Source organism: Aotus nancymaae, unplaced genomic scaffold, assembly GCF_030222135.1.
Source record: "Aotus nancymaae isolate 86718 unplaced genomic scaffold, 86718_ANA_hifiasm-v0.15.2.pri h1tg000025l, whole genome shotgun sequence".
Taxonomy (NCBI): Eukaryota; Metazoa; Chordata; class Mammalia; order Primates; family Aotidae; genus Aotus; species Aotus nancymaae.
Genome location: NW_026988438.1, coordinates 4332528 through 4356228, shown reverse-complemented (window position 1 = coordinate 4356228; position 23701 = coordinate 4332528). Strand labels below are relative to the sequence as shown.

At 34.3% G+C, this 23701-nt stretch overlaps 1 protein-coding gene across 5 annotated transcripts in view; it reads right to left on the bottom strand.

Annotated features, from left to right (window-relative positions):
- AGMO (alkylglycerol monooxygenase) overlaps positions 1-23701 on the bottom strand; it is a 441694-nt gene that overhangs the window by 186180 nt on the left and 231813 nt on the right. For 2 of the 5 annotated variants that reach the window (XM_064380350.1, XM_064380351.1), the window contains exon 14: positions 15562-15780. The exons of the other annotated variants lie outside the window; for them this stretch is intronic. In XM_064380350.1, the coding sequence (XP_064236420.1) occupies positions 15607-15780 (174 nt within the window). In that variant the 3' untranslated portion in view covers positions 15562-15606. Of the gene's footprint in view, positions 1-15561; positions 15781-23701 lie in introns of those variants that run through there. 5 annotated transcript variants of the gene reach the window in all.

The following is a 23701-nucleotide window of genomic DNA, read 5'->3' as shown; positions in this document are numbered from 1 at the left end:
CCTGGATTCAGCCGTGGAAACCATTTTTCCCTCCTAGGCCTCCTGGCCTGTGATGGGAGGGGCTGTTGTGAAGGTCTCTGACATGCCTGAAGACGTTGTCCCCTTGTCTTGGTGACTAACATTTAGCTCCTCCTTACTTATGCAAATTTCTGCAGCCAGCTTAAATTTCTCCCCAGAAAATGGATTTTTCTTTTCTATCGCATGATTAGGCTGCAAATTTTCCAATCTTTCATGCTCTGCCACCTCTTGAACACTTTGCTACTTAGAAATTTCTTCCACCAGATACCCTAAATCATCTCTCTCAAGTTCAAAGTTCCACAGATCTCTAGGGCCAGGGCAAAATGCCACCCATCTCTTTTCTAAAGCCTAACAAGAGTCACCTTTGCTCCAGTTCCCAACAAGTTCCTCATCCTTATCTGAGAGCATCTCAGCCTGGACTTTATTGTCCATATTACTATCAGCATTTCAGTCAAAGTGATTCAACAAGACTCTAGGAAGTTCCAAAGTTTCCCACATCTTCCTGTCTTCTTCTGAGCCCTCCAAACTGTTCCAGTCTTTGCCTGTTACCCAGTTACAAAGTCGCTTCCACATTTTCAGGTATCTTTACAGCAGCACCCCATTAACCATTACCAAGTTAGTATATTAGTCCATTCTCATGCTGCTAATCGACATACCCAAAAGACTCAATAATTAATAAAGGAAAGGGTTTAATGGACTCACAGTTCCACACGATTGGGGAGGCCTGACAATCATGGCAGGAGGCAAAGGAGGAGCAAAGGCATGTCTTTCAAAGTGGCTAGCAAGTGCATGTGTGCAGGGGAACTGACCTTTATAAAGCCATCAGATCTCATGAGACTTATTCACTATCATGAGAACAGCATGGGAAAAACCTGCTCATGATTCAATTACCTCCTGCCAAGTCCTTCCCATGGCACATAGGAATAATGAGAGCTAAAATTCAAGATGAAATTTAGATGGGGACACGGACAAATCACATTAGTATCCCACCATGAATGCTCACTTTGCTTTTAAATCTTTGGCCTAGGTTACAGGCTGAATCCTAGGATGCATTAAAAAGCATCTAAACCCATGGGATTGGGTGAATTGCCTCCAGTGAGTTGAGAGTAGATACTCACAGAGTTAAAAAATAAAAAAATAAAAAAATAAAAGGACTAAGTCTTGAATACTATGAGACTTAGAGGTTTGGAAGAAAAGAATTCTCTGGCAGCTGAGAAAGCCATGGTCAGTAAGGCAGGGGTGTGCATTGCTGTGAAGACCAAAAACCAAAGAAGGGACAGAAAGGTCAAAATTGTTGCTCCAAAATTAAATTGAAATGAATTCCTAAGTGTCTTCCAAATTCTTCTCTACCTAAGGAAAGTATGTTCATCTTTAAAATCCAGTGCTAATGGGCTTGGTTGGTAAACTCCCCACCCATCCAAACCATTCCTTTTCCCCTACCATTAGTCAGAACCAGGTTTACTAGTACCAAGAGAAAGGGTTTATATTCAACCTTGCATCATTTTCTTCAAGGTTTTAGTCAGGTTCATCAGTAAAAATCCTCAAAATATTTTGTGACTAACAGATTTGGGTTTTCTGTTCTGACTCTCTCTCTCTCTCCATATATATATATATATACACACACACACACACACACACACACACACATATATACACACATATACACACACACATCTCCATAGATAAAATCATATATATATCTCCATATATATAATCATATGTATATAGCCATATATACAATCTTATATATGTAAGATTATTTCATTAAATACACATTTAGAAAAGGAACTGTCATTTGTATTAATATTCTGATCAACATAGTCATGGTTTTTATTATGTGGGAGTATAGTATAGTTTCAAAAAAATACAGACAGAAAATTGATCTGAATTCTACATTGGATAAGTTCGCTAATTCTCTGGTCCTCAGTGTCCTCATTTGAGAAGTGTGGTTAATAAGATGTACTAAAAGTCTCTGTGAGGAGTAAATGAAAACGTATACTTAGAACGGAGCAGACACTTGATAGTAAATACTAGTGTCATTCCCTTTAATGAAGGTTTTTCTCATAGTATCAGACATGGTATCTAATATTATACAAATGGAAAGCCTTAAGAAAATTTACTTTTATATTTTCCTATAGCAATAATTGGAATCTAAAATCTATATGATATTCAGTTAGATTCTGAAGACATCATGTTCAGTCATATATTGGTATAATAACGTATCTCATCACTCACCACTGTAAAATGATTAATTCTATTTATTAATAATTATGTACCTTTAATGATAGAATGTAGTAATATCTTTAACAGAAAATTATCTTTCTGTCAATGCGTTTACCTTTCTATTTACTGTTATTTTAACTGAAGCTTTTAATATCATGCTTAAATAATTACAGACAACAGTGTGTCAAATATTTAACTCATTTTCTATCCCAATACCAGGATATTTCTAAGTGATATTAAATGTAAGGCAGATAGCTGCAAATCTTAGGATTAGGAGATTTTAGAATGAAAGGGGCAAGAGAAACAGTTAAAAGAATTTTTAGTAGATACAGGTTTACATTATGGCATTTATGATATCTTAGTCTTTCAGGACTTATTACCATCAAGTATAGAAACGTAATTCAAAAGATCAAATTACAAGAATAACACCAAAATTCTGAGTCACATCCACAGCTTGTTACCAACCTCCCGGCTTCATCTCACTGCTGTTTCATTTTCATCTGTATATTCCCGAAAATGACATGAGCTTTGTGGTATCAGTTACATTTTGCTGTAATATTTACCACAAAGCTTCTAATAAAATTGTATTTGGTGTTAGTGTCTACCTTTCAAAAGTGATTTTGAATCACAGGAAGGAAAGAAGAGAGATCCATTGAAATAATGGACAAAACTTGCCTTTCTTGCAGTATGTCTTAAACAAACAGTTTAAAAGTTGAAATTTGTACTCATTCTCTCATGCATACAAGGAAATGAGATTTAGAAAAATAATAATAATATTTTCCTTTATCTATCCATAAAGCTAACTGGAAGACACTGGCTATTGTTTTATTTTTATAGATTTGGGAACTTAAAAACAGACACTTGTAAGATATGGGGGTTGATATAAATTAAAAATATAAAATTCCAAGTTTGAGAGTAAATCAAGAATTTCTTGATTACTCATTTAGAAAATGATGCAGATTTTTGGTCACCGAAATACCTGAAGCATCTAAACAACGTATGGCATATATTAGGCACTCAACAATATTTGTGGAATGAATAAATTGCATAAATATATAAAACTACAAATGTTTATGTACTAATCTCTTTTAAAAAGTTTAGTCTTTTCTCCAAAAAGCTAAAGCAACACTTACTGAGTTACCAATGCAGCTTATTTTGCAACAGGACTAATTGTTTTAAATCTAGATCTAATCTTCATACTAAAAACATTTTATAATTTAAAACTTAAAATGTGGATGATAGGCCACATGTGGTAGCTCACTTCTATAATCCCAGCATTTTGGGAGGCTGAGGCAGATGGATTGCTTGAGCTCAGGAGTTCAAGACTAGAGACCAGCCTGGGCAACATGGCAAACCCATTTCTACCAAATACAAAAATTAGCCAGGAATCCTGGTGCATGCCTGTGGTCCCAGCTACTCAGGAGGCTGAGGTAGAAGGATTGCTGGAGCTTGGGAAGTTGAGGCTGCAATGAGTCTTGATGGCAACACTGCATGCCAGTCTGGGTGACAGAGCAAGATATTGTCTCAAACAAACAAACAAACAAACAAACAAACAAAAAAATGTGGATGCAGATTTTCTCTCCTTTCAAGAGAAGACTTTTCCATCAGAAATATGGTAGATCCAACTGAGTAGTGTGATGCTTTTTCATTGGTTGAATAGATCCCTGAACTTAGACAAAACATCTGTCAACATTTTATCTGAATGTGTTACCTTACTCTATTATATCAATTAGTTTTCTCTCCCTGTTGAGATTGTTTTCTTGAGATGCAAAGAATGAGATCAAGCCTAAATCTCTCAGTTTTCTGGTTATATGCCTCTATGCTCAGAGTGACTGTCCTCATTCAAGCCACTGTCACATCTTTCCATGTTCACTACAGTATCTATTTTTAATAGATTTTCCTATCTCTTATCTACCTCCAATTCTTTCTTTATAAAACACTAAAATGCAAATCTAATCAAATGGTTCCTATGCTTAAAATTCTTCAATCACATGGGTAATACGCCCTGAGAACAAAATCTCAAACTCCTTAAGTACACTCCATACACATCCATTTTCTGATATTCTTATTCATTTTTCTAGTTTATCTCTTGCTGTTCTTCCCATCTTACTGAACACTCTAGCCATACGGATCTATTTTCAATTCCCCGACATGGTAGGCAATTTCTCACCTCCTGGCCTTAGCCCAAGCTTGGTCTGAATGTCCTTCCTCACACCCTTCAGTTGTGAAAGGAGCTTGGTGAACGCACACTCAAGATACAAAATCACCATCTCGGGAAATCTTATCACGAGCCACAGCTGGATAATTTACGTTTCCCTTCTATGTTCTTTCAGGGCGTGCTGTGCATAATTTTAACAAAGCATTTTTCAAACTCTACTGTAATTACTATTTTACTTGATCCTCCAGATTCTTAAAGACTGGAAAAATGTCTAATTTGCTACATTCCCACTAATGTCTGTCTTTGTATTTGGTACTGATGATGTTCTTCGCAATTTTTAAATATTTAGCATGTACCGTAAGCTCTTTATACACAGATTTTCATTTAATTGTTGCAACAATCCTAAGGGGTCAATATTATTATCTGCAGAAAGCTTGATAACTTATCTATATTCACACATTTGATAAATACCAAAGCCAGGACCCCAATTTGTATGAGTCCTGACCCTCTGTTCCTAATTACTATGATAATAATTCCCTCACAAAATTGGTACTTAATATTTTTTTTGAGTATGTAATGGGTGGATCTATTAATCCAAGTGAGGGAAATGAAACATAAATGTTTTAAGACCAATATATTAACTCCTTTTAAAAGTATTAGTACAATTATTGCTCAAAATACCTGCACATTTCCCTTTTAAAGTAAAGAGATGGTCATCGAAGTATATTTTGTTGTTAATATCAGGAAAATACTGATTCCCGCTTGGTTGGTATAGCCAAAAATTGTGTTAAATTCAGAAAAGTTTTGAAACCAAATGATAGTATTTTTTGCCATATAAAAGCTACGCTTTTCAAACTGGAAACAAGCATCTCAAACTACATATACAGTATATTAGCTTTCAATCAGCAATGTAAACAATGTAATATAAGCATTACATGGACTCTACATTAAGATAAACCAAACCACTTTTGCTAAGACAGATGTAATCACTCAAATTCCATTGGGAAAGAGGTAACAGCATTATTTGGTCTAGGTTCCAAGTACGTTTTTTAATAAATAGCTTGAGCTTTGTAGATTCATTTTTTCATAATAACTATTTCCAACATTTAAACATTATAGTGCTTCAACTGTTTTGTGCTTAGGATGCAATTGTAAAACAGGCCAGTATTTGATCTTTCTTCATTAGGCTGTTTTTAACTGATACTTATTTTCACAACTCCTTAAATAACACTAAAAAAAATACATTGTTACCCTTCTTTATACTTCAAAGTCTCCTTATTTTTGTATCAGAAGTCTAAAAAAAGTAAAACATTATACAATAAAGAAGTTATACTCAGAAATATCCAACAATTTCATTTTAATCAACATGTAATTTTAAAATTATTCAAGGGCTAAATCCAAAAATCAACTTGACCCTAAGTAATATATGGCTTTGGAAAACATTTATTTTGGTGCTGAATATAAGCAAAAAAAAGAAAAAATCTGTCTGAATTGAACTGTATCTTATGATGATTTTAAAATTAGATCCACTTGTTTAAATTGTGTTTTAGTAACTATTTTATACATCTAAATTTATATTTTGTATATCATACTTATTTTAAAGTAGGTACTATATTAAGGTGAATGTAGGTACTACATTAAGGTGAATCAAAGTTTAAATGATTCTGTGAAAAGTTCTCTTCTGTATCCATTTGCCTGTCTTGCAATTCTTCTCCCCAGTGGATTCCAATGTTACTGTCTTTTTGTGTATACTTCCTGTCCAACTGTACGCACATACAACCATATATACATACATATATCAGAGGACCTAGATCCATTTCCTGGCTCTTCACTAGCCATGTAACTGGTAGAGAAACTCAATCCCTTAGAAGCGGAGCACATTTGTAAAGTATAAACGCCAAACTAGATGATTAGGTTTCTCCCACTTCTAAAACGGCACAATGGATGAAAGCTAACAACAGTCTTTTACTCCTCCATTTATTTTCATCTAATGTCTAAACATGCTTCTTTAATCCATGATAGAAAGTTTATTTACTTGTACATCTCAAAGCTACACGGATTTATCATCTTATCTGTCACCTCTGTTTTCCTATCCTACTTGATGTCTTATGACCTAAAATAATTCAAGCCTAGTTTAGAAGATAATTCATGGACTCAAAGATTTCCTCAGCCCCAACTCATTGATGTCTCAAGGAAATGTGGACTCAGGGCGGCCAGATCTTTGAATTATTCAAGAGAAACCACTAAACCAAGTTCTTAAAATCTCCTGATTAAAAAATGTTGGTAAGCTATACAATTTTACCAATAGCTCTCTGCAGATCAACCAAAGTATAACCAAGGGTTGTATTTAGCTTGTAACTCATGAGTTTCAGTCTAGAACATGCTGACTGATAAGAAACTAAATTACAGTCTGTATAAATACTGTATTAAATATGGTATTACCACTTTGATACAAGATGGAGGATACTGATGGGAGATTAGCCCTAACTTGATGTCAAAAGCAAAAGCAACTGCTTACAACTTTTCTTGCCTTTACTCTTACTAAAGATAGTTTACTCAGCTCTTGATCTCAAAGACAGTATCCTGAAGTTAGCTATGACTTTTTGTGACTTTTGATCTTCCAGGATAGCTTTGATGTTTATCATAATGTTATTGTCCTTTTATATTAATAGTAATATTTTATGAGAGGAGAAGAACAAAGAATCCCCCTTGACATGTAATCCAAAAGAAATAGTTTAGCACAGTCTCATGTTCTCCAAAAGGCCCATATCCTAAATGACTCAACTCCAACTCCAAAGGACACCTGAACTCATTCATTTATATCCTCTGTCTCGGGAGAAACCCTCATCAACATACATCAATATAGCACTAAGGTCAAACACATACTACTGAAAGTGATCCTGGCCAGAGATAAGCAAGTGAAAATGTGCTGAGTGATGGATGAAACTGTTTAGGTATTAATAAGCAAAAAGCCGGAAAAAAGCCAGAAAAATGCTGTTGACAGAAAAAAAAAAGATTTCAGGATTAAATGAAACAAAACTGCATGAAGACAGAAAAACAAATTGGAAAATTTTAAGTAAAATTAAACGCCTTGGGATATCAATTATAATTATTCAGCAACGGTTCTTCTCAAATTTGTATTATTTTGCTATAGCTTTGCTTAATTTCTTTCCATTTCTGATTTGCACAACTTGTGTATCTGGACAGGCAGAGGATCTACATTTTTAAGCCCATTTTTACTAGAGTTAAATGTGAGTAGAGCATCACTGTTTTTCACCTGAAGGTTTTTCTATGGAATAATTGAATAAGCCAGAGCTAAATGCTCCACTACAGGTTGAAGTAAGTCCACTATTTTGGTTGGTTTAACAGTAAATGAAAATCACATGCAAAATTATCCATAGCCTTCAGCAATCATCTGAAGAATATTTAGCAAACTGAAAAAAAAAAAATTGCACCGTGATTCTTATATAGGGTCACTAATAAAAAAGTGGAAAATAGAACCTCAAATTCTTCTAAATTAGCTGCCTGATACATTTTGATTAAACATTTCCATATGCTTATTATAAACCACTAATGTGGTTCACATTGTGATTTCTTTCTATGAGTGACACCTCAGTGATTTATAAGTAACACTTTATGAGAACAACGTGGAAGGAATACGCACCTCTGAAAGCCTTTACTATAGGCACTTAGACAACAACTTAATCATCTGGCTAAATGTTCTATATACAGGCTTACCATCAGTTCTTGGCACAAGGATTCTCAGAAAACCTTCTTTAACACCTGTTGTCATTTACATCAAAGATACTGGCTTTGGTATTTCAATATCCAGTGTTCTCCCAATAACAAATTTGTCCCAGGATCCCCTCTGAGTTTAACTTACCTGGAACCACTGTAAGCGCCATCCTTGCCAGAAGATTTATAGCAAGCAAAATGTTTTTTGTCTCCTTTGTTTATTCTTTTTTTAGGTTGACTTTATAGGGTGAAGGGGCATGGTGGTGGTGATTACATGGAGAAGCAGTTAAATTCTTGCAAGGTAGAATTACAATCACCATTGTCTCCTTTTTGTTTTTATGTTCTCAAACACCATACACCAAAAAATCTCATAGACCTACCTCCTACCCTCATTTCTCACAGATTCCTAGAAATCCTATTCTTCTAAGTGAACTAATATACAAACGGTGTATTATCCCATTCTCATGCTGCTATAAGAAATACTCGAGATTGAGTAATTTATAAAGAAAAGAGGTTTAATTGACTTACAGTTCTGCATGGCTGTGGAGGCCTCAGAAAACTTACAATCGTGGCAGAAAGCACCTCCTCACAGGGCAGCAGGAAAACAAGTAAGCGTCAAGTGAAGTGGAGAAAGCCCCTTTTAAAGCCATCAGGTCTCCCGAGAACTATCACGAGAACAAGATGGAAGCAACCTCCCCCAGTGATTCAATTACTTCTTACTGGGTCCCTCCTATGATTGTGGGGATTATGGGAACTACAATTCAAAATGAGATTTCGGTGAGCACACAGCCAAACCATATCACATGTGAACAATGGTAACTATTTACTTATTCTTTTTTTTTATATCACACATCCAATATGAAATCTTAAACGCTGATTATTCTCGATTTCACAAATGGTGAAACTGGGAATTCAGTGACTTTCCTCACAATGTTAATTTATAATTACTGTGTTGCTAGGTCCAGGTGTTCTCCATTTCATCACAGTAATTTAAATACTTGTTCAAGGATAGGCCAATCCAGTGTCAGATAGTGTTATACCTTCTTGTGCTGTACATTAAATCTAATAAAATTATTTATAAATATTGAGTTTTGGTAAGTATTCAGCAACTATAAAATCAGTTAATATAAAAGACAGCATAAATTGTATGGAAAAAATCCACATTAGCTTTTAATCTGTATCTATCAATTTCCTTGGCGTATATAAACACGTAGAAAAGATGATGCCACTTAAATAGCAAAGTAGAGTTGGATGAGAGTTTTAAGCAGTAATTCTCTAACAGCGAGCTGCTTTTCTCTTACATTTAGAGAGGTTACAGTCACACCTGATACCTAGGAAGGAATCTCATATTGAGAGTTAGAGAGAGTAGATTTCTGTTTTCTCCTGAGTGAGAATGCTTTAACTGTTCATGGGTTCAATTACAAAAAAGCTGGATTTTGTTCTTAGATCTGAACATATTTAGGAAAAGCTGGCATGAAGAATATTTTACCTCAGAGGAAAGGAATGAACAAATTAGTCAATTTTTCCTTTTTGTGACAATTTGATCACGGGGAAATAAATTCCAGAATATTGTTAAAGGCTGTGTATAGTTTCATTATTTTATCATAATAAAGGAAGTCTGGCTCACTAATAACATGCTGAGCATATGGAGGACATTGAGGAGAATAAATGAGGCATTATTTTTGAGAGATGGTAATTAAACCTTGTTCAGTCTTGTTTCTCTTTGTTCTTGTTGTTGTTAGTATGTGTTACTTTGATCAGCATGTTATTATGCAAAAAATGCCCTTTAACAAAATTTAGCTCATTGTGGCATGCATGACATAGTAGGTATTCTAAGCAGTTTCTACAGCCAACTTAAAGTTATTACATGACTATAATAAAATTATACTATAATTTAGGTACAGTTGATAAAAATGTTGAATTCACTTAGTTATACCAGGTAGTAATCTTCAGTCTAGAAACCAAACAAATCATGGACAAAGTCTTCATAACAAGAAAGGGTCCTCATGAAACTGCAACTTTAGGGCCAGGCATGATGGCTTACACCTGTAATCCCAGCACTTTGGGAGGCCAAGGAGGGTAGAACACCTGAGGTTAGGAGTACAAGACCAACCTGGCCAACGTGGTGAAACCCCATCTCTATTTATAATACAAAAAAAATTAGCTGGGTGTGGTGGTGCATGCCTGTAATCGCAGCTACTTGGGAGGCTGAGGCAGAAGAATCATTCCAACCCAGGAGGCAGAGGTTGCAGTGAGCTGAGATCCCACCACTGTACTCCAGCCTGGGCAACAAGAGTGAAACTGTGTCTCAAAAAAAAAAGAAAGAAAGAAAAAAAAGAAAATGCAAATTTAAACTTATCTCTATTGTCTTTAAGTATGTAGGTACAAACACAAAATCTTCCATAGTCACCTCTCCACCATTATGTAAATAGAAGTTGCAAGACTTGAAAGAGATATAACATATACTTAAAATTTCAGTTTGATTGTAGAAGCAAGAGGTAGCTTAGGAAAATAAACCTCTGTATTTAATAGTGATTCTCAGGAGTAAGGAGAATTTGATAGCATTTCTTAAAGGCGTGAGTGACTAGTAATGAAAGTGTACATGTAAAATTGCCTCTGATTTTTAGCCAGCAGAAGAAAAAAGCAGACATCTAGGAAGGATATCATGTGCATATCATGTATATCACATCTTGAAAGAAAAGTCTAAATGCTTGGAAGTACCAAGTGATAATCCAGAGAGCTGACTTGTTACTATGCTTTTCAATTTGGTTTTAGGAATTTCAGGACATTTTCATGCAACAATAGCTAATGCATTTTAAGTGGACACATAAAAGAAATTTACAGCTGCTTATCAAATTAACAAATTATAAAAGCTTACCAAATAGCTATCTTTGAAAAGCAAAAACAAAATCCTGCAATTCTTCTTATTAAATATCTCTTATAAGTATATAGCTAGAGATAACAAAGTAGGTGAACATATTATGAAGATTATTTTAAAATTTTTAAAGGAGTCATTGACAAAGTGTTAAAATACAAAGATGAACAGTACTATGGATTATAAATCACATGGAATATTTATTGTTATACAATAACATGAGTTGGGTAATACTGACATGATAAATCCCAAATAGCATTTAAATTAACATCTGCAAATAAACAGTTTGTTAATTCACATTATCTGCAGAAGATGGGTTCTAATTTCTATTAACCTTGATTCTTGTCAAGCATTAACATGACAGAAGTAAAAACAAATGGTCTTTTACCATTCACCTATAGCAAGACGACCTCTATTTCCAATATTTATAACCATTTGACACAATCTATGAAGGGAATCGAGAGATCCTCCCATCATAGATCTTCAGTTTGCTCAATGTGGATAAAATAAATATATAATCCAAATTTAACTTCACTTTCAAAGGCATATACGACGGTTTCCCGACACGTCTTGCCTATTTGAAAAAATTTTATGATGGTAAATAAACCCTGGAAAATTCCTTCTCAGATTTTACCACCTGAAACTGCAGCTGTTGGCTGCCACTATCACAGTCTCACAACTCCAAACTCACGTGCAAACCTCATCAAGGGCAGACATTTCTAATTGATTCCAGAAGTATTTTTTTTTTTTTTTTTTGGTTTTTTTTTTTTGCTTAGATCAGGGGGCAAAGGAAGAATAATGAGCAGCTTTTCAGAGGGAATTGGGGGTTAGGGTGTTGAGGGGAGGGGGTGGCGCTTTTAAAATCTCAGGCTTGGCCAGAAATGCGTGGCAATTTTACGGTCAATTGGCGAGAGCATCTGGAACCAGGCATTCTGGCCTTGCAGTTGATGGTAGTGAAACCAGCTTACAGGCAACGGCAAGCCGGTAATGAGTCCCTGTCATGTACTAGTGGAAACCACGCTGACGGTCTGCCAAATATCCCTGCGCCTTTTCTTAGCGACAGGATTCCTGTTAGAGCCGTTGTCTAGTATCTGCAATCTGTCCTCGTATAGATCTTCACCTGTTTTCTCTATTCTTAAAGACAATGCAAAAATAAAGGCTAAAAATTAGAACGTTTGATTCCTTACGTGCTGACATGGCTCTATATCACAAGGCTGTGTTTGGGGAGTGTCGGATGCGCAGGTCATAAATCACAGCACAGCGCAGGGCACACTCAGAGGAGAGGAGGTGCAATGCAGGCCCTTGTTATTTCAAATGTAGGACAGGTGATTATTCTTAAAAAGGTGGGAAGGGGGCAGGGTTCTTTTTTAAATGCCAAGCAGAAAACCCAGGGTGATATGGAAATAATTTCTTAGGAGTAAATGATGTTTACTTTAGGCTGCTCGTAATTCACCAAGCTTACATTGGTAGATTACACCCACGAATAAGCCAGGTAATAATAGGGCAGCCATGAAAAATGTAGAGATGTGTCAACGGGGTGGAAACTGGTTCCGTGGTGAAGAACAAGCCATGCAGAAAGCCAGATTTCTAACATTCTCAAATCTCTATTTTTATCCAAACAATGTAATTAGTGGGGATTGTATTCATGTTATAACTCACTCAAAATTCCAGGGTTTGTGATGTTAAACTAAATCCAACATGTATGAGCTTAGCTGATCTACTCTTGGCAGGGAATCCCTTCTTGTTTTCAAACAAAAGTAAAACAAGCACAAAAGCAAGACTAAATGAAACAGCAAACAGCTAAAGTAAAATAAAAAAATGTATTTAAAATACTTTTTAAAAAACATACATTTTTCGATGTGAAGTTTTCCTGAAAACACCTGTGTTCTGATGATTACAGTATGTGTGAATCAGAACTATGCAGAATTTGTGTAGCTCAAAATATATGTAATATTAAAATGCATAAAAAAACAGTGAACAGATAGAAAATGACATCTACTTGAACAAAAAGTATTATTTGCAAAAGCAACCGCACTTGGATGCCTGTGCTGGTACTTAAAAATAAGAGCACACCGAGAAGGAACAGGTGAGCAAGAATATAAGCTATATTTTTGTCTTTTCATTTTTAATTGTCTTAAGATGCTGCATAGAAAACTATCATGTATTATTCTCTTAGATGTGGATTTAATATCTTAAAATCCCATACAAAGCCAATATATTTTGGAAAATTTCATGTGATAATTTGCAATTTACTGTGTCAAAACTAATCTTTCTCCTTTTATAAAGCAGAAAAGCAATACTGTATTCTAATAGTGCTTAATTTTACTTCCAAGTATTTTGTTGTTCGTGAAAAGAAAAACTGACCATTTTTAGGAGGAATATAGGAAGAGGACAATTTTTTTTTAAAGGAGACCACTAATAAATCACCCCAAATGGCTTATTTTCACCTTCAACTTTTAGCGAGCCCCACAACTCAGTCCATCAGTTATTTTCTATGTACCATTACAGAACAGCAAACAACATGTTCGTGAGAGATAGCTGAACATCGTGAATGAGACATATATAATGCTCTCCTCATAGGACCTGGAAGAGTAAACATTTGTTAATTGCATGTGATGGTAATGATACATCTTGAAAAAGATTATATCCTTACATTCTAAAAACATTTATAAGGATAATAAGTGAAAGAAAACAATTTTTAAAGTGACAGGATACTCAAATTGAGTTAGAAGTAAAGGAGGAAGAATACTTGCAAACCTTTATTATATTAACACAAAAATATCAAAGTGGATCTGCTAGTAACCCCAATGTTTACATGTTTTATGCTATTTCCTGAATCTTACATTTTTTTCTAAAAATAAAAATAGATTATATCCTATAGATTATATTCTCATACATTGCATAAAGGTAATTTTATAGAATATAAAAGGGATACAATCTGGGACTATGACCTAGGGTGAAGTGGCTTATATTGACTTACACATGGCTAATGAACAGGTAAAATGACTAATATTTGCCCTATTGAAGAGAAGATTCATGTACTTACTAACATAGTACCATGAACATAGGAGATTTTCCAATGTTTCAGAAATTTTGATATAATGTAGGGTGAATTTGGGATTAATTTTAAGTGTGAATACTCTCTCCTGTGCAAGAATAGAGAAAATCATCATCTGTGCACTTAAAATAGTAAATCTTGCTAAATAAGCTGAGATCATGGAATTAATTCAAATTATACATTAGCTTAATATTTTTGCATAATTATAGCCTATTTTCATAACTCTGCCCAGAAGTTGTATAAATGTATACTGGTTGTATTAGGAGGAATTGTAGCTGGATATATCAGCACAATATGGAAATAAATTTTATCTGAATTAATAATAATGGTTGGTATAATAGTAACTTTTTCATATATAAAGGGGAGTATTGTATTGTATTGTATGGAATTATTCTATGGAAATAAAATGCATTAGCATTCAGTCCAGAGGTGATGAGACAAACTACAAGCTGAGAGAAGATACTTTCAAGAAACATAAATGACAAAGAACTGATATTATTATCATATACAGAATTTCTAAAAATCAAGAAAAAGAAAACAACTGAATAGAATGAATAAAAGATACCAAAAGAATCACAGGAAAGGAAACACAAATTGCCAATAAACATAAAATAATGATCAACTTCAATAGTAAACAGAAAACAGTACTTAGGAATGAGATACTACTTAATTTCCCAAATGGACAATAGGTTAGAGATCTGACAGTTTTGGTGAGGAAATGTATACTCTGATAGTAGTAAATTTTATAAGCACTTGGAAAACAATTTGGCATCATCTTAAGAATTTAAACAAGCACATTTGCTATAATCCAGCAATTCCTATCTAGCTCTATAAACTAGAGAAACTACATATGTGCAATGTGCACTAGAAGATGTGTACATGAATTTTTATTGCAGCATGGCAATAGAAAAATCTAGAAACAACACTAGAGAATAGATAGATATGTACTGTCAATAGTGAACCACTTTACAGGGATAGAAATGGATACCAGTACAGGCAATAAAAATAATACATTTTAAAAATCACAGTGTTTTTTTTTAAAGCATGGAAATGATAAGCACAAAGTACAACGTAATTGTTCTATCCATGGAAATATGAGTGGTATCACACAGATAGCAGATAACACAGCATTAATAATAGTTCACTGGTATTATAATAATATAATTTTATTTAGAACGGTCTTTATCTTTTATAAAAATATTATATCTAATGTTATATCTCAAATTTTATAGAAAAAAAAGATGTGATGAAAAATATTAAATAAAACTAATATAGCAAACGTTATATTACAACAATATAATTTTATTTAGAATGGTGTTTATTTTATCTTTATAAAAATAATATATCTAATTTAATATCTCAAATGCTATAGGAAAAAAACTGATGTGATGAAAAATATTAAATAAAACTAATCAATGCCGACTTTGTACATTTTATAAAAATATTAGGGCCAGGCGCCGTGGCATACGCCTGTAATCCCAGCTTTTTGGGAGGCCAAAGCAGGCAAATCACGAGGTCGGGAATTCGAGACCTGCCTGGTCAACATGGTGAAATCCCATCTCTACTAAAAGTACAAAGATTAGCCAGGCATGATGGTGGACGCCAGTAATTCAGGAGGCTGGGGCAGGAGAATTGCTTAAACCTGGGAGATGCAGGTTGCAGTGAGCAGAGATCACACCATTGCACTCCAGCCTGGGTGACAAGAGCAAGACTCTGTCTCAAAAAACAAAAAGAAAAATTAGACGTTTGGATAAGACTGAAATTGATCAGTCAAAGTTGCTCTATGCTATGAATATTTGTGTGTATGTGTGTGTGTGTGTCACCTTGAACCCAAAAGAATGCATATAGCAGACTAGCATATATATCATGAAAAAATGGTGAGGACAGTGTATTTCTTACATTCATCTTGTAGCCAGATAAACAGTTGAAATGACTCATTTAAGAGGACTTCAAACATTCTGTGATGACAACACACTAATCACCATTGTGAGATGAATCCCAGTAATATAAAACCTCAGTGTGGTAGACTGATAAAAGGGCATAAATTCATGTGTGCCCTTTTGCAACTGATCTTACTGCTCTTCTAATCAAAAGAGTTTATTTCCCCACCCTTTGATTTTTGGCTGGTCTGATGATTTGTCTGACCAATGGAATGTAGAGAAGTATATAGAGTTCTTGGGCCTAGGCTTCAAGAAACCTTGCAGATTCAGCTTTCAGTCTTGCACATCTTGCAATTGTAATGTAAAGAATTTGGCCTGGTACACTGGAGGGTGAGAGGCCATGTGGAGGGAAAACAATGTGCTCCCTTGATAGCCAGAGACAAGTGCTTCTCACATTTCATTTTAGCTCAGCTGATTCGGTGGAATACTGCTGAATGAATGGACCCAGTTGAAAGCAGCAGAGAAAACACCACAAAAATTTTGAGAAATAATACATCTTCATTTGCTTTAAGCCATTAAGTTTTGGCTTGGTCTGTCATGCAAAAACATAAACACCAAGGAAGCCTGAATTTTACCAGATAAATAAGCACATACATACATACGTACATACGTACATACATACATACATACATACACACATACACCAAAGAGAAAAAAGAAAGACAAACGAGGCAAGAGGGAAGAATCCATGCAAGTACAAAGCTTGCTAAGAACTGCTGAATCTTTCTTGGTTTTCTAATACACATATGTTGACATATTAACTGGGTAACAAGAGACATCTGAATATGCATTCTTTGCAATTTGAAGTCAAATAACATTTAATTCAGCATTCTATTTAGAGTTAAAATTACAACAATGTATTCTTCTCAAGTTTGGTGAGTAACAGCTATATAGCAGGTATTTTCAATGCATATTTAATATTTATTGAATAAGTCAATAAATATTGAAGAGTCTTATGGTTGCTACTTACAGTTTGTTTCTTCATTACATAAAATGGCTGAGGTAGCAAATTGTTAACCTTGGGGTAATGCTTTTTCTAAAGAGCTGCCCAGACAAGATAATAATGTGGAAAGGGTAACTAATAAGAAGGCATAATAATTAGATTCCAGAGTTGGAAGACAAGTAGGATTTTTCCTAAAGGGTGAGATACATACTAATTAATGGTGGTACTCCATAGGATTTCAGTCAGAACTGTGAACTAGGTGGGTAAGAATCCCTCTAGGAATTCCCTTCTTAGATGCAGGTGGAATTTTCTGCACACCAAACTGAGTGCCTACCCAAGGTCCTTAAGACCTTAAACTTCTACTCTCCCAAGCTAAGCGGGACTTCTAAACGACTGAGATGGAATCAACCCAAACCTAACTCCTAGATAACTCAAATTCACATATTCTCTAACATTGACAGAAACTCCCAGAACATGTCTTCATGGTAAGTCTCTGGAATCCAATACCAGCAAGAGAAGGACAAGGAAGCACCTCTCTGAGTTTTAGGTCTGTTCTACCTTCTTAATTCTGCTTGCTTTGGCTTTATTCTTTGAAGTTTTGGGAATGATCACCTAAATATGAAATTTTTTAAATTGAGGGATTGGGATGGAAATCATAAAAGTGATTTTAAAAATGGCATTAAGATAAATAGCCCCATATTACTGAATGATCCTATTCAATGCCATTTTTATAAGGATTTTATTTTCATACATGAAGTTTTAGAAATTAATCAGATTTATTATTTTACTCATATTTATTATAATTTTTACTTCACAACTTGATGACATTTTAAATTTATGCTTTGGGTATTTCTAATTTGTGGTTTTCTATTACTGTAGTGATAACATTTCATTTAAAAGAAATATATTTACATTTTTAAAAAATGAAATACCCTAAGTATAAACATTGAGAAGAATCAAAGTGGCATATTTATATATCATGCTTCTTTTAAAGTTTTTTGCAAGAAGTTCTTAAATATGAGTTCGATGAACAAAGATAATATTTTGCATGACACAGGTTAGAAATAGTTATCTGCTGTGTTTTAGAGCAATCATTTTTTTTTAATCCTAAAACACAAAGTCAACTACTAAACTCCTACCTCTATTTATTTCTCACTAAGCTGGGTTGAATAATCCACATTTAAAAAACAAGTTCCAAATAAAATGTTTTATTGTATGTTACCTGGTCACTGCAATCACAATTAATTTGTGATATATGAAATCAAAAAATACAAAAAATCCTCAAACCTTTCCATATGATACTGTATTTGAATGACTGAAAAATACTATAAATTCATATTCCAAAGACATTTTTAATATTCAGAGAAACTAATTTGGAAAAGGAGAACCTATACTGTGTTCCTTACTAAAATCATCACATGTGCTTTACAGTCTGTACTTTTATTATTTTCTTAGTAGTGACTATGGGAGTGGTAATGTCAGTTGTGCTGAAGCTTTTGGTGGAGTGGGTACAACATACTGCACATTTACAGACATTATTATAAATATTTTTTGTATTTATCATCTTATTTAATCCACAGGTCCACCTGCTAAGGTAGGTATTACTGTTATTATTCTCATTATGCAGAAGAGAAATAAAAGCAGACAGAGGTACTTAAAAGTCTGGAAGGAATGACTGACAACAACATTAAAATACCTATAAGCTTCAACGGAAGTATTACATCATTAGCAATAAGTACACTTGACCTTTGAACAACTCGAAGGTTAGTGGGGCCAACCTCCTGGGCGGTCAAAATTTGCCTAACTTTCACCTCCCCCGAAAATGTAGCTACTAACTGCCTACTGTTGACTAGATGCCTGATTGATAACATGAACAGATGATTAACACATATTCTGTATGTTACATGCATGATACACTGTATTCTTACAATAAAGAAAACGTTAAGAAAATGATAAGGAAGAAAATGTATTATTAAGCAGAAGTACATCATCATAAAGGTCTTTTTTCTCATTTTCTTCATGTTAAGTAGTCTGAGAAGGAGGAGGAAGAGGTTAGTTTGTCAACTAAGGAGTGGCAGAGGTGGAGGAGGTGGAAGGGGAAGCTGGAGAGACAGGCACACTAAGTGTAACATTTATTGAAAAAAATCCACACATAGATGGACGTGTGCATTCAAACCCATGTTGTTTAAGGATAAACTGGATACAAAAGCTATAGTAACTGCCAGGATATGGTCATTTCTTAAGGCAGGCAGTTGTGAGATTAATAAAGAGTGTATGCAAGCCCTAAGCCCACACCTGAGAACATATGCAGATAAAATCAGATTATGATCCCCATGAAAATAAGAAAAAAAAACCTAAGAAATTATAAACAAATCAGAAATAAGCAGTCAAAGTAACTCCCATGCCTTCTTCACCTTAGTGATGCCAGTTGGATATAGCTAGAATATGGGCATTTTAAAGAACCATGGTTTCTGGAAATTGTTGGTTACTAACTGACGCCTTACATGAATAGGAGCCATAGGACACTGTTGACACAGCTTAGATGCAGCTTCTCTCCACAATGGGCTGCTCACTGTCATTGTCATCAGCATGCTGGTGTCTTTGACTAAGGCTGTGACAATTCTAGGGTCATGCAGCTGTATCTTGCAAATATTTTGTCTCAGTACCTATCACAAAACTCTGAACATGGAAACTTAGTTGAAAGAAAAAGATTTTGAGATTTTAGATTAAAGGGCATATATGTTCATTAAAAAATAAACTCATCACCAAAAAAAGAGAGGAATAATAAAACCATTTAGGTAACAACACAAACATAACCACTAATAAAGTGTGGTTATATCTTCTTACCATCTATTTTCTCTGCATTGTACTGTTTGTTTATGCAAAACAGATGAATAACTTTGTCAGAAAGAGGATAACTATAAATTTGATAGGCACACTCCTCTCAAATAATGTAGGAAGCCCATTACCAAGCAAACTTACAGAGTTTGACTTATATAATAAAATAATATAACAAGAAACCTCCTCCCAATCTTCTAGATAAAGAAGAGTCACAGGGCTACAGGCTGATGCTACCAATATACACAACATTGATTTCCAGGAGAAAGGGGATCTATTACTTCACTGACATTGATTCTGGTGATAGCTTCAAAGAAAAATGAAGAGAACATAGTGTCCTTGTAGTGTAATCACTCATAGTCAGTCAGCCCTAATTCATGTTGAATGGAGTCACTGAAGCCATTTATTAGCTTTCTATACTCATTTTTGAAGAAAAGTTTTAATAAAAGAACAGGTTTATTAAAACTCTGATAAATGGCAAAGATTTACAAAAAGTTCTAAAAGATACAAATGTGAAGAAAACACACATTTGAAATTCATAATTAAGAATATAAGAATTGGCCGGGCACGGTGGCTCACGCCTGTAATCTCAGCACTTTGGCAGGCCTAGGTGGGCAGATTACGAGGTCAGGAGATCGAGATCAGACTGGCTAACATGGTGAAATCCTGTCTCTACTAAAAACACAAAAAATTTAGCCAAGCATGGTGGCATGTGCCTGTAGTCCCAGCTACTGGGCAGGCTGAGGCAGGAAAATTGTTTGAATCCAGGAGGCGGAAGCTGCAGTGAGCTATTGTGCCATTGCACTCCAGTCTGGGCTACAAAGCGAGACTCTGTCTCAAAAGAAATAAAAAAGAATATAAGAATTAGTAACTGGTTGTAATTTTTACAATGTTTAACTTTAAAAAGAAGTGGAAAGAAAAGGCTACTTCACAGATAAAAAGGTTGCTAGCAAAATACTTATTCAGTCTTTATGCTGCCATCTCACTTGACCTCTTGTCAGAGAAGACTTGCTCAAGTTTAATCATTAATGGCTTAGCTTTATTAATAACACTAACACTCTAGTAATGGTAATATGAACAATGATAACTATAATTTATCATTTCTTCCTATGTTCTCTCCTTTGTGGCACTTCATTTTTCCACCAAACCATGTGAATTAAATACTGTTATAACATCATTTTAAGGAAAAATTCTAGCGGTAAATCACAGGCAATGTGTCCTCTTGAAGAACTGGTCGTGCATGTGCCCAAATGGACAGAAGTAGTTTCTGGAAAGCGTAGCTAAGCACCCTGAAAGATTTTTCCATGATGTTCTCTCTTCTTTGTATCATAAACCAAAGATAATTCAGAGATAAATTATTCAAACCACTTGCCTTTTCAAAACACTTTTGCAGTTAAATTGAGGAGACATTTTATTATAGCTCTTTACATTTTCCAAGCTACTTTTGCTACATTTTGCTACAACCCTTAAGGTAGATGAGTATTGTTATCATTACATCGATAAAAATGTACCTTGATGATGAAGAGTTATAGTGTCAGACTTCCTGAGTTTGTTCCCTGACTTATTCACTTAATAGTTACGTATATTTAGACAAGTTGTGTACACCCGTCAATAGTCTCATCATGAAGATAATGGAAGTGACTACATCACAGGCTTGGTATGAATGCTGAATCGAGTAATACTAGTAAGGCATTTAGACACAGTAGGAGCTCAGTGCATGTTAGCTCCCATTAAACCTATTTTACAGTTGAACAACCTGAGGCACAGAATCCAAAATCACAGACAGAGCGAGTGTCAGACTAAGAATTCATAGCTCTGACATTTCCTCAACAATGCTGTTCTTCCCTACTTATTCTAGCTGTCCCCAAACTTGACTTGTGGATTTCAAGGCAGGCCAAGGCCAAAGAATTATTTCAAGCAATCCTTAAGTTCATATAAAATAATAACCATAATAACAGTACCTAACTTCTGTGGCACACTTACTATGCATTTATCGCTGTGCTAAATCCCTTACACATACTCTCTTATTTAATCCTCAAAATCCTATTTCAATGGAGGTTATACGTCTTCCTTTTACAGAAGAGGAAAGCAAGAACAAGAATAGTTCAGTGGTGAAGTAACTTCCAAAGAACACACAGCTACTCAGTTCTTCAGCCAACAATCAAATTCAGGCAACACGGCTTCAAAGCTTAAGTCTCTACTACTCACCTTCATCTATTAACTAAGTAAGTAAACTGAGATGATCCTACACTAGAGTTCATTATGCTTAAAAGCTGGACATACTACATTGCCCCCCACCATCTCATCATCAAAGAATCTTAAATGCAATATATTTCTGTGAGCACACATTCCCACATGTTTACAACATTGGCTAAAGTAAGGAAACTATGTTCTCTATTTGCTTCTGGAGTGTGTAATATAAACTATCACTATAAATCTAAGAGTAGTCTCATTAAATGAAATTATTGTCTTTCACGCCTTAAATTAGAATGTTCCCCTCATCTAGGCTGTTAAAGTGTCATTTTTCTTTGATTTTGTATTTTTTTTGGCATGTGTAGTTCTGAATTTTATTAAATATGTATAATTTATGATTCTTTATTTTGCTTTTAGGTTATAATTTCAAGAAACAAAACAAATGTACACATATCAACTATATTGCAGAATATATTAAGCTAGATGATATCCAAGATCCCGATACTAAGACTGTATGCTTCATGGGTTAAATTCACATAATATATATAATGTGCAAATATACCTCTATGGTTTAGAAGTTAAGTTTTATCGATATTTAAGAATATTAACTTAATAAAGAATCTTCCTCTTCTTCCTTTCTTCTAACCATAAAATTCACCTTTTCTTCCCACAAGCAAATGTTAGGTTCTTGTTTATCTTCCTAGATATATTTACATAAATACAATAAAATACATGTATACATTTATATACCTGTATCTCCCTCTCCCTGTTTTTATACTTATGTGCAGCATATGGCAGAATACTTCACATGAAATCTTGTACCGTGTTTTATGGTGAAGATTGTTCCTTACTGGTACTAAAGGGCTTCTTGTTTTATTATTATAGATGCATATTTTACTACTTTATTAATGAATAGTAATTTTTAAATATGCCTCTATTCATGTCATTAGATTGTTGCTAATATTATGTCATAACAAGTAATGCTACAATGAATAATATCACATATGCACCAATTCACAGATGTGTGAGCATTCCATTTCAGTAAAACAAATTCCTAAAAGTGAAATGCAGGGTTAAAGAATATGTGTATTTGCAATTTTGATATCATCAAATTTCTTCCAAAGGAGTTGTTTCAATTTGTAATCAATACTAAATAATTAAAGCGTATATATTAGGTTTTTCATTGATGCTAGAAATGGAGGATGTTCATATTTATATTTCAAGCTCAAATAAAGTTACACTTTGCACATTCTGGTGGTGTTGGCAGGTGTGTTGGCACCAAAGTTAAGCAATATAACTCTTAATTAAAAACATAATACACTGTCTATTAATGCTTTAGTGATGAGAAAATAAATGTCTAAATAAATGTCTAGATTCTAAACAATAATTATATTCCCACAAGTTTAATATGGTTTTTGGAAGATAAGAATTAATCATCACAGAAGATTGTATTTTTCAGTTGTTGAAAAATCTCATTGACTTCAGTGACTATTTCTGTAGAATCATTACTTTTCATAGGTAACTGACAAGGAATCTTGATCACAATTTTTACTTCAAAAGCTTTAAAAAAAAACACTTAAATGGCAGAGTCTCTGCCAAAAATTTCTTGTGAAATCACTTCTTCCACTTCTTGAGAACCTACTACATGGTCTGATTTCTTTATAAAGGTTGTGTAATGTATTGTAATACACCCAACAACTCTATAAGGTTAATGGTATCC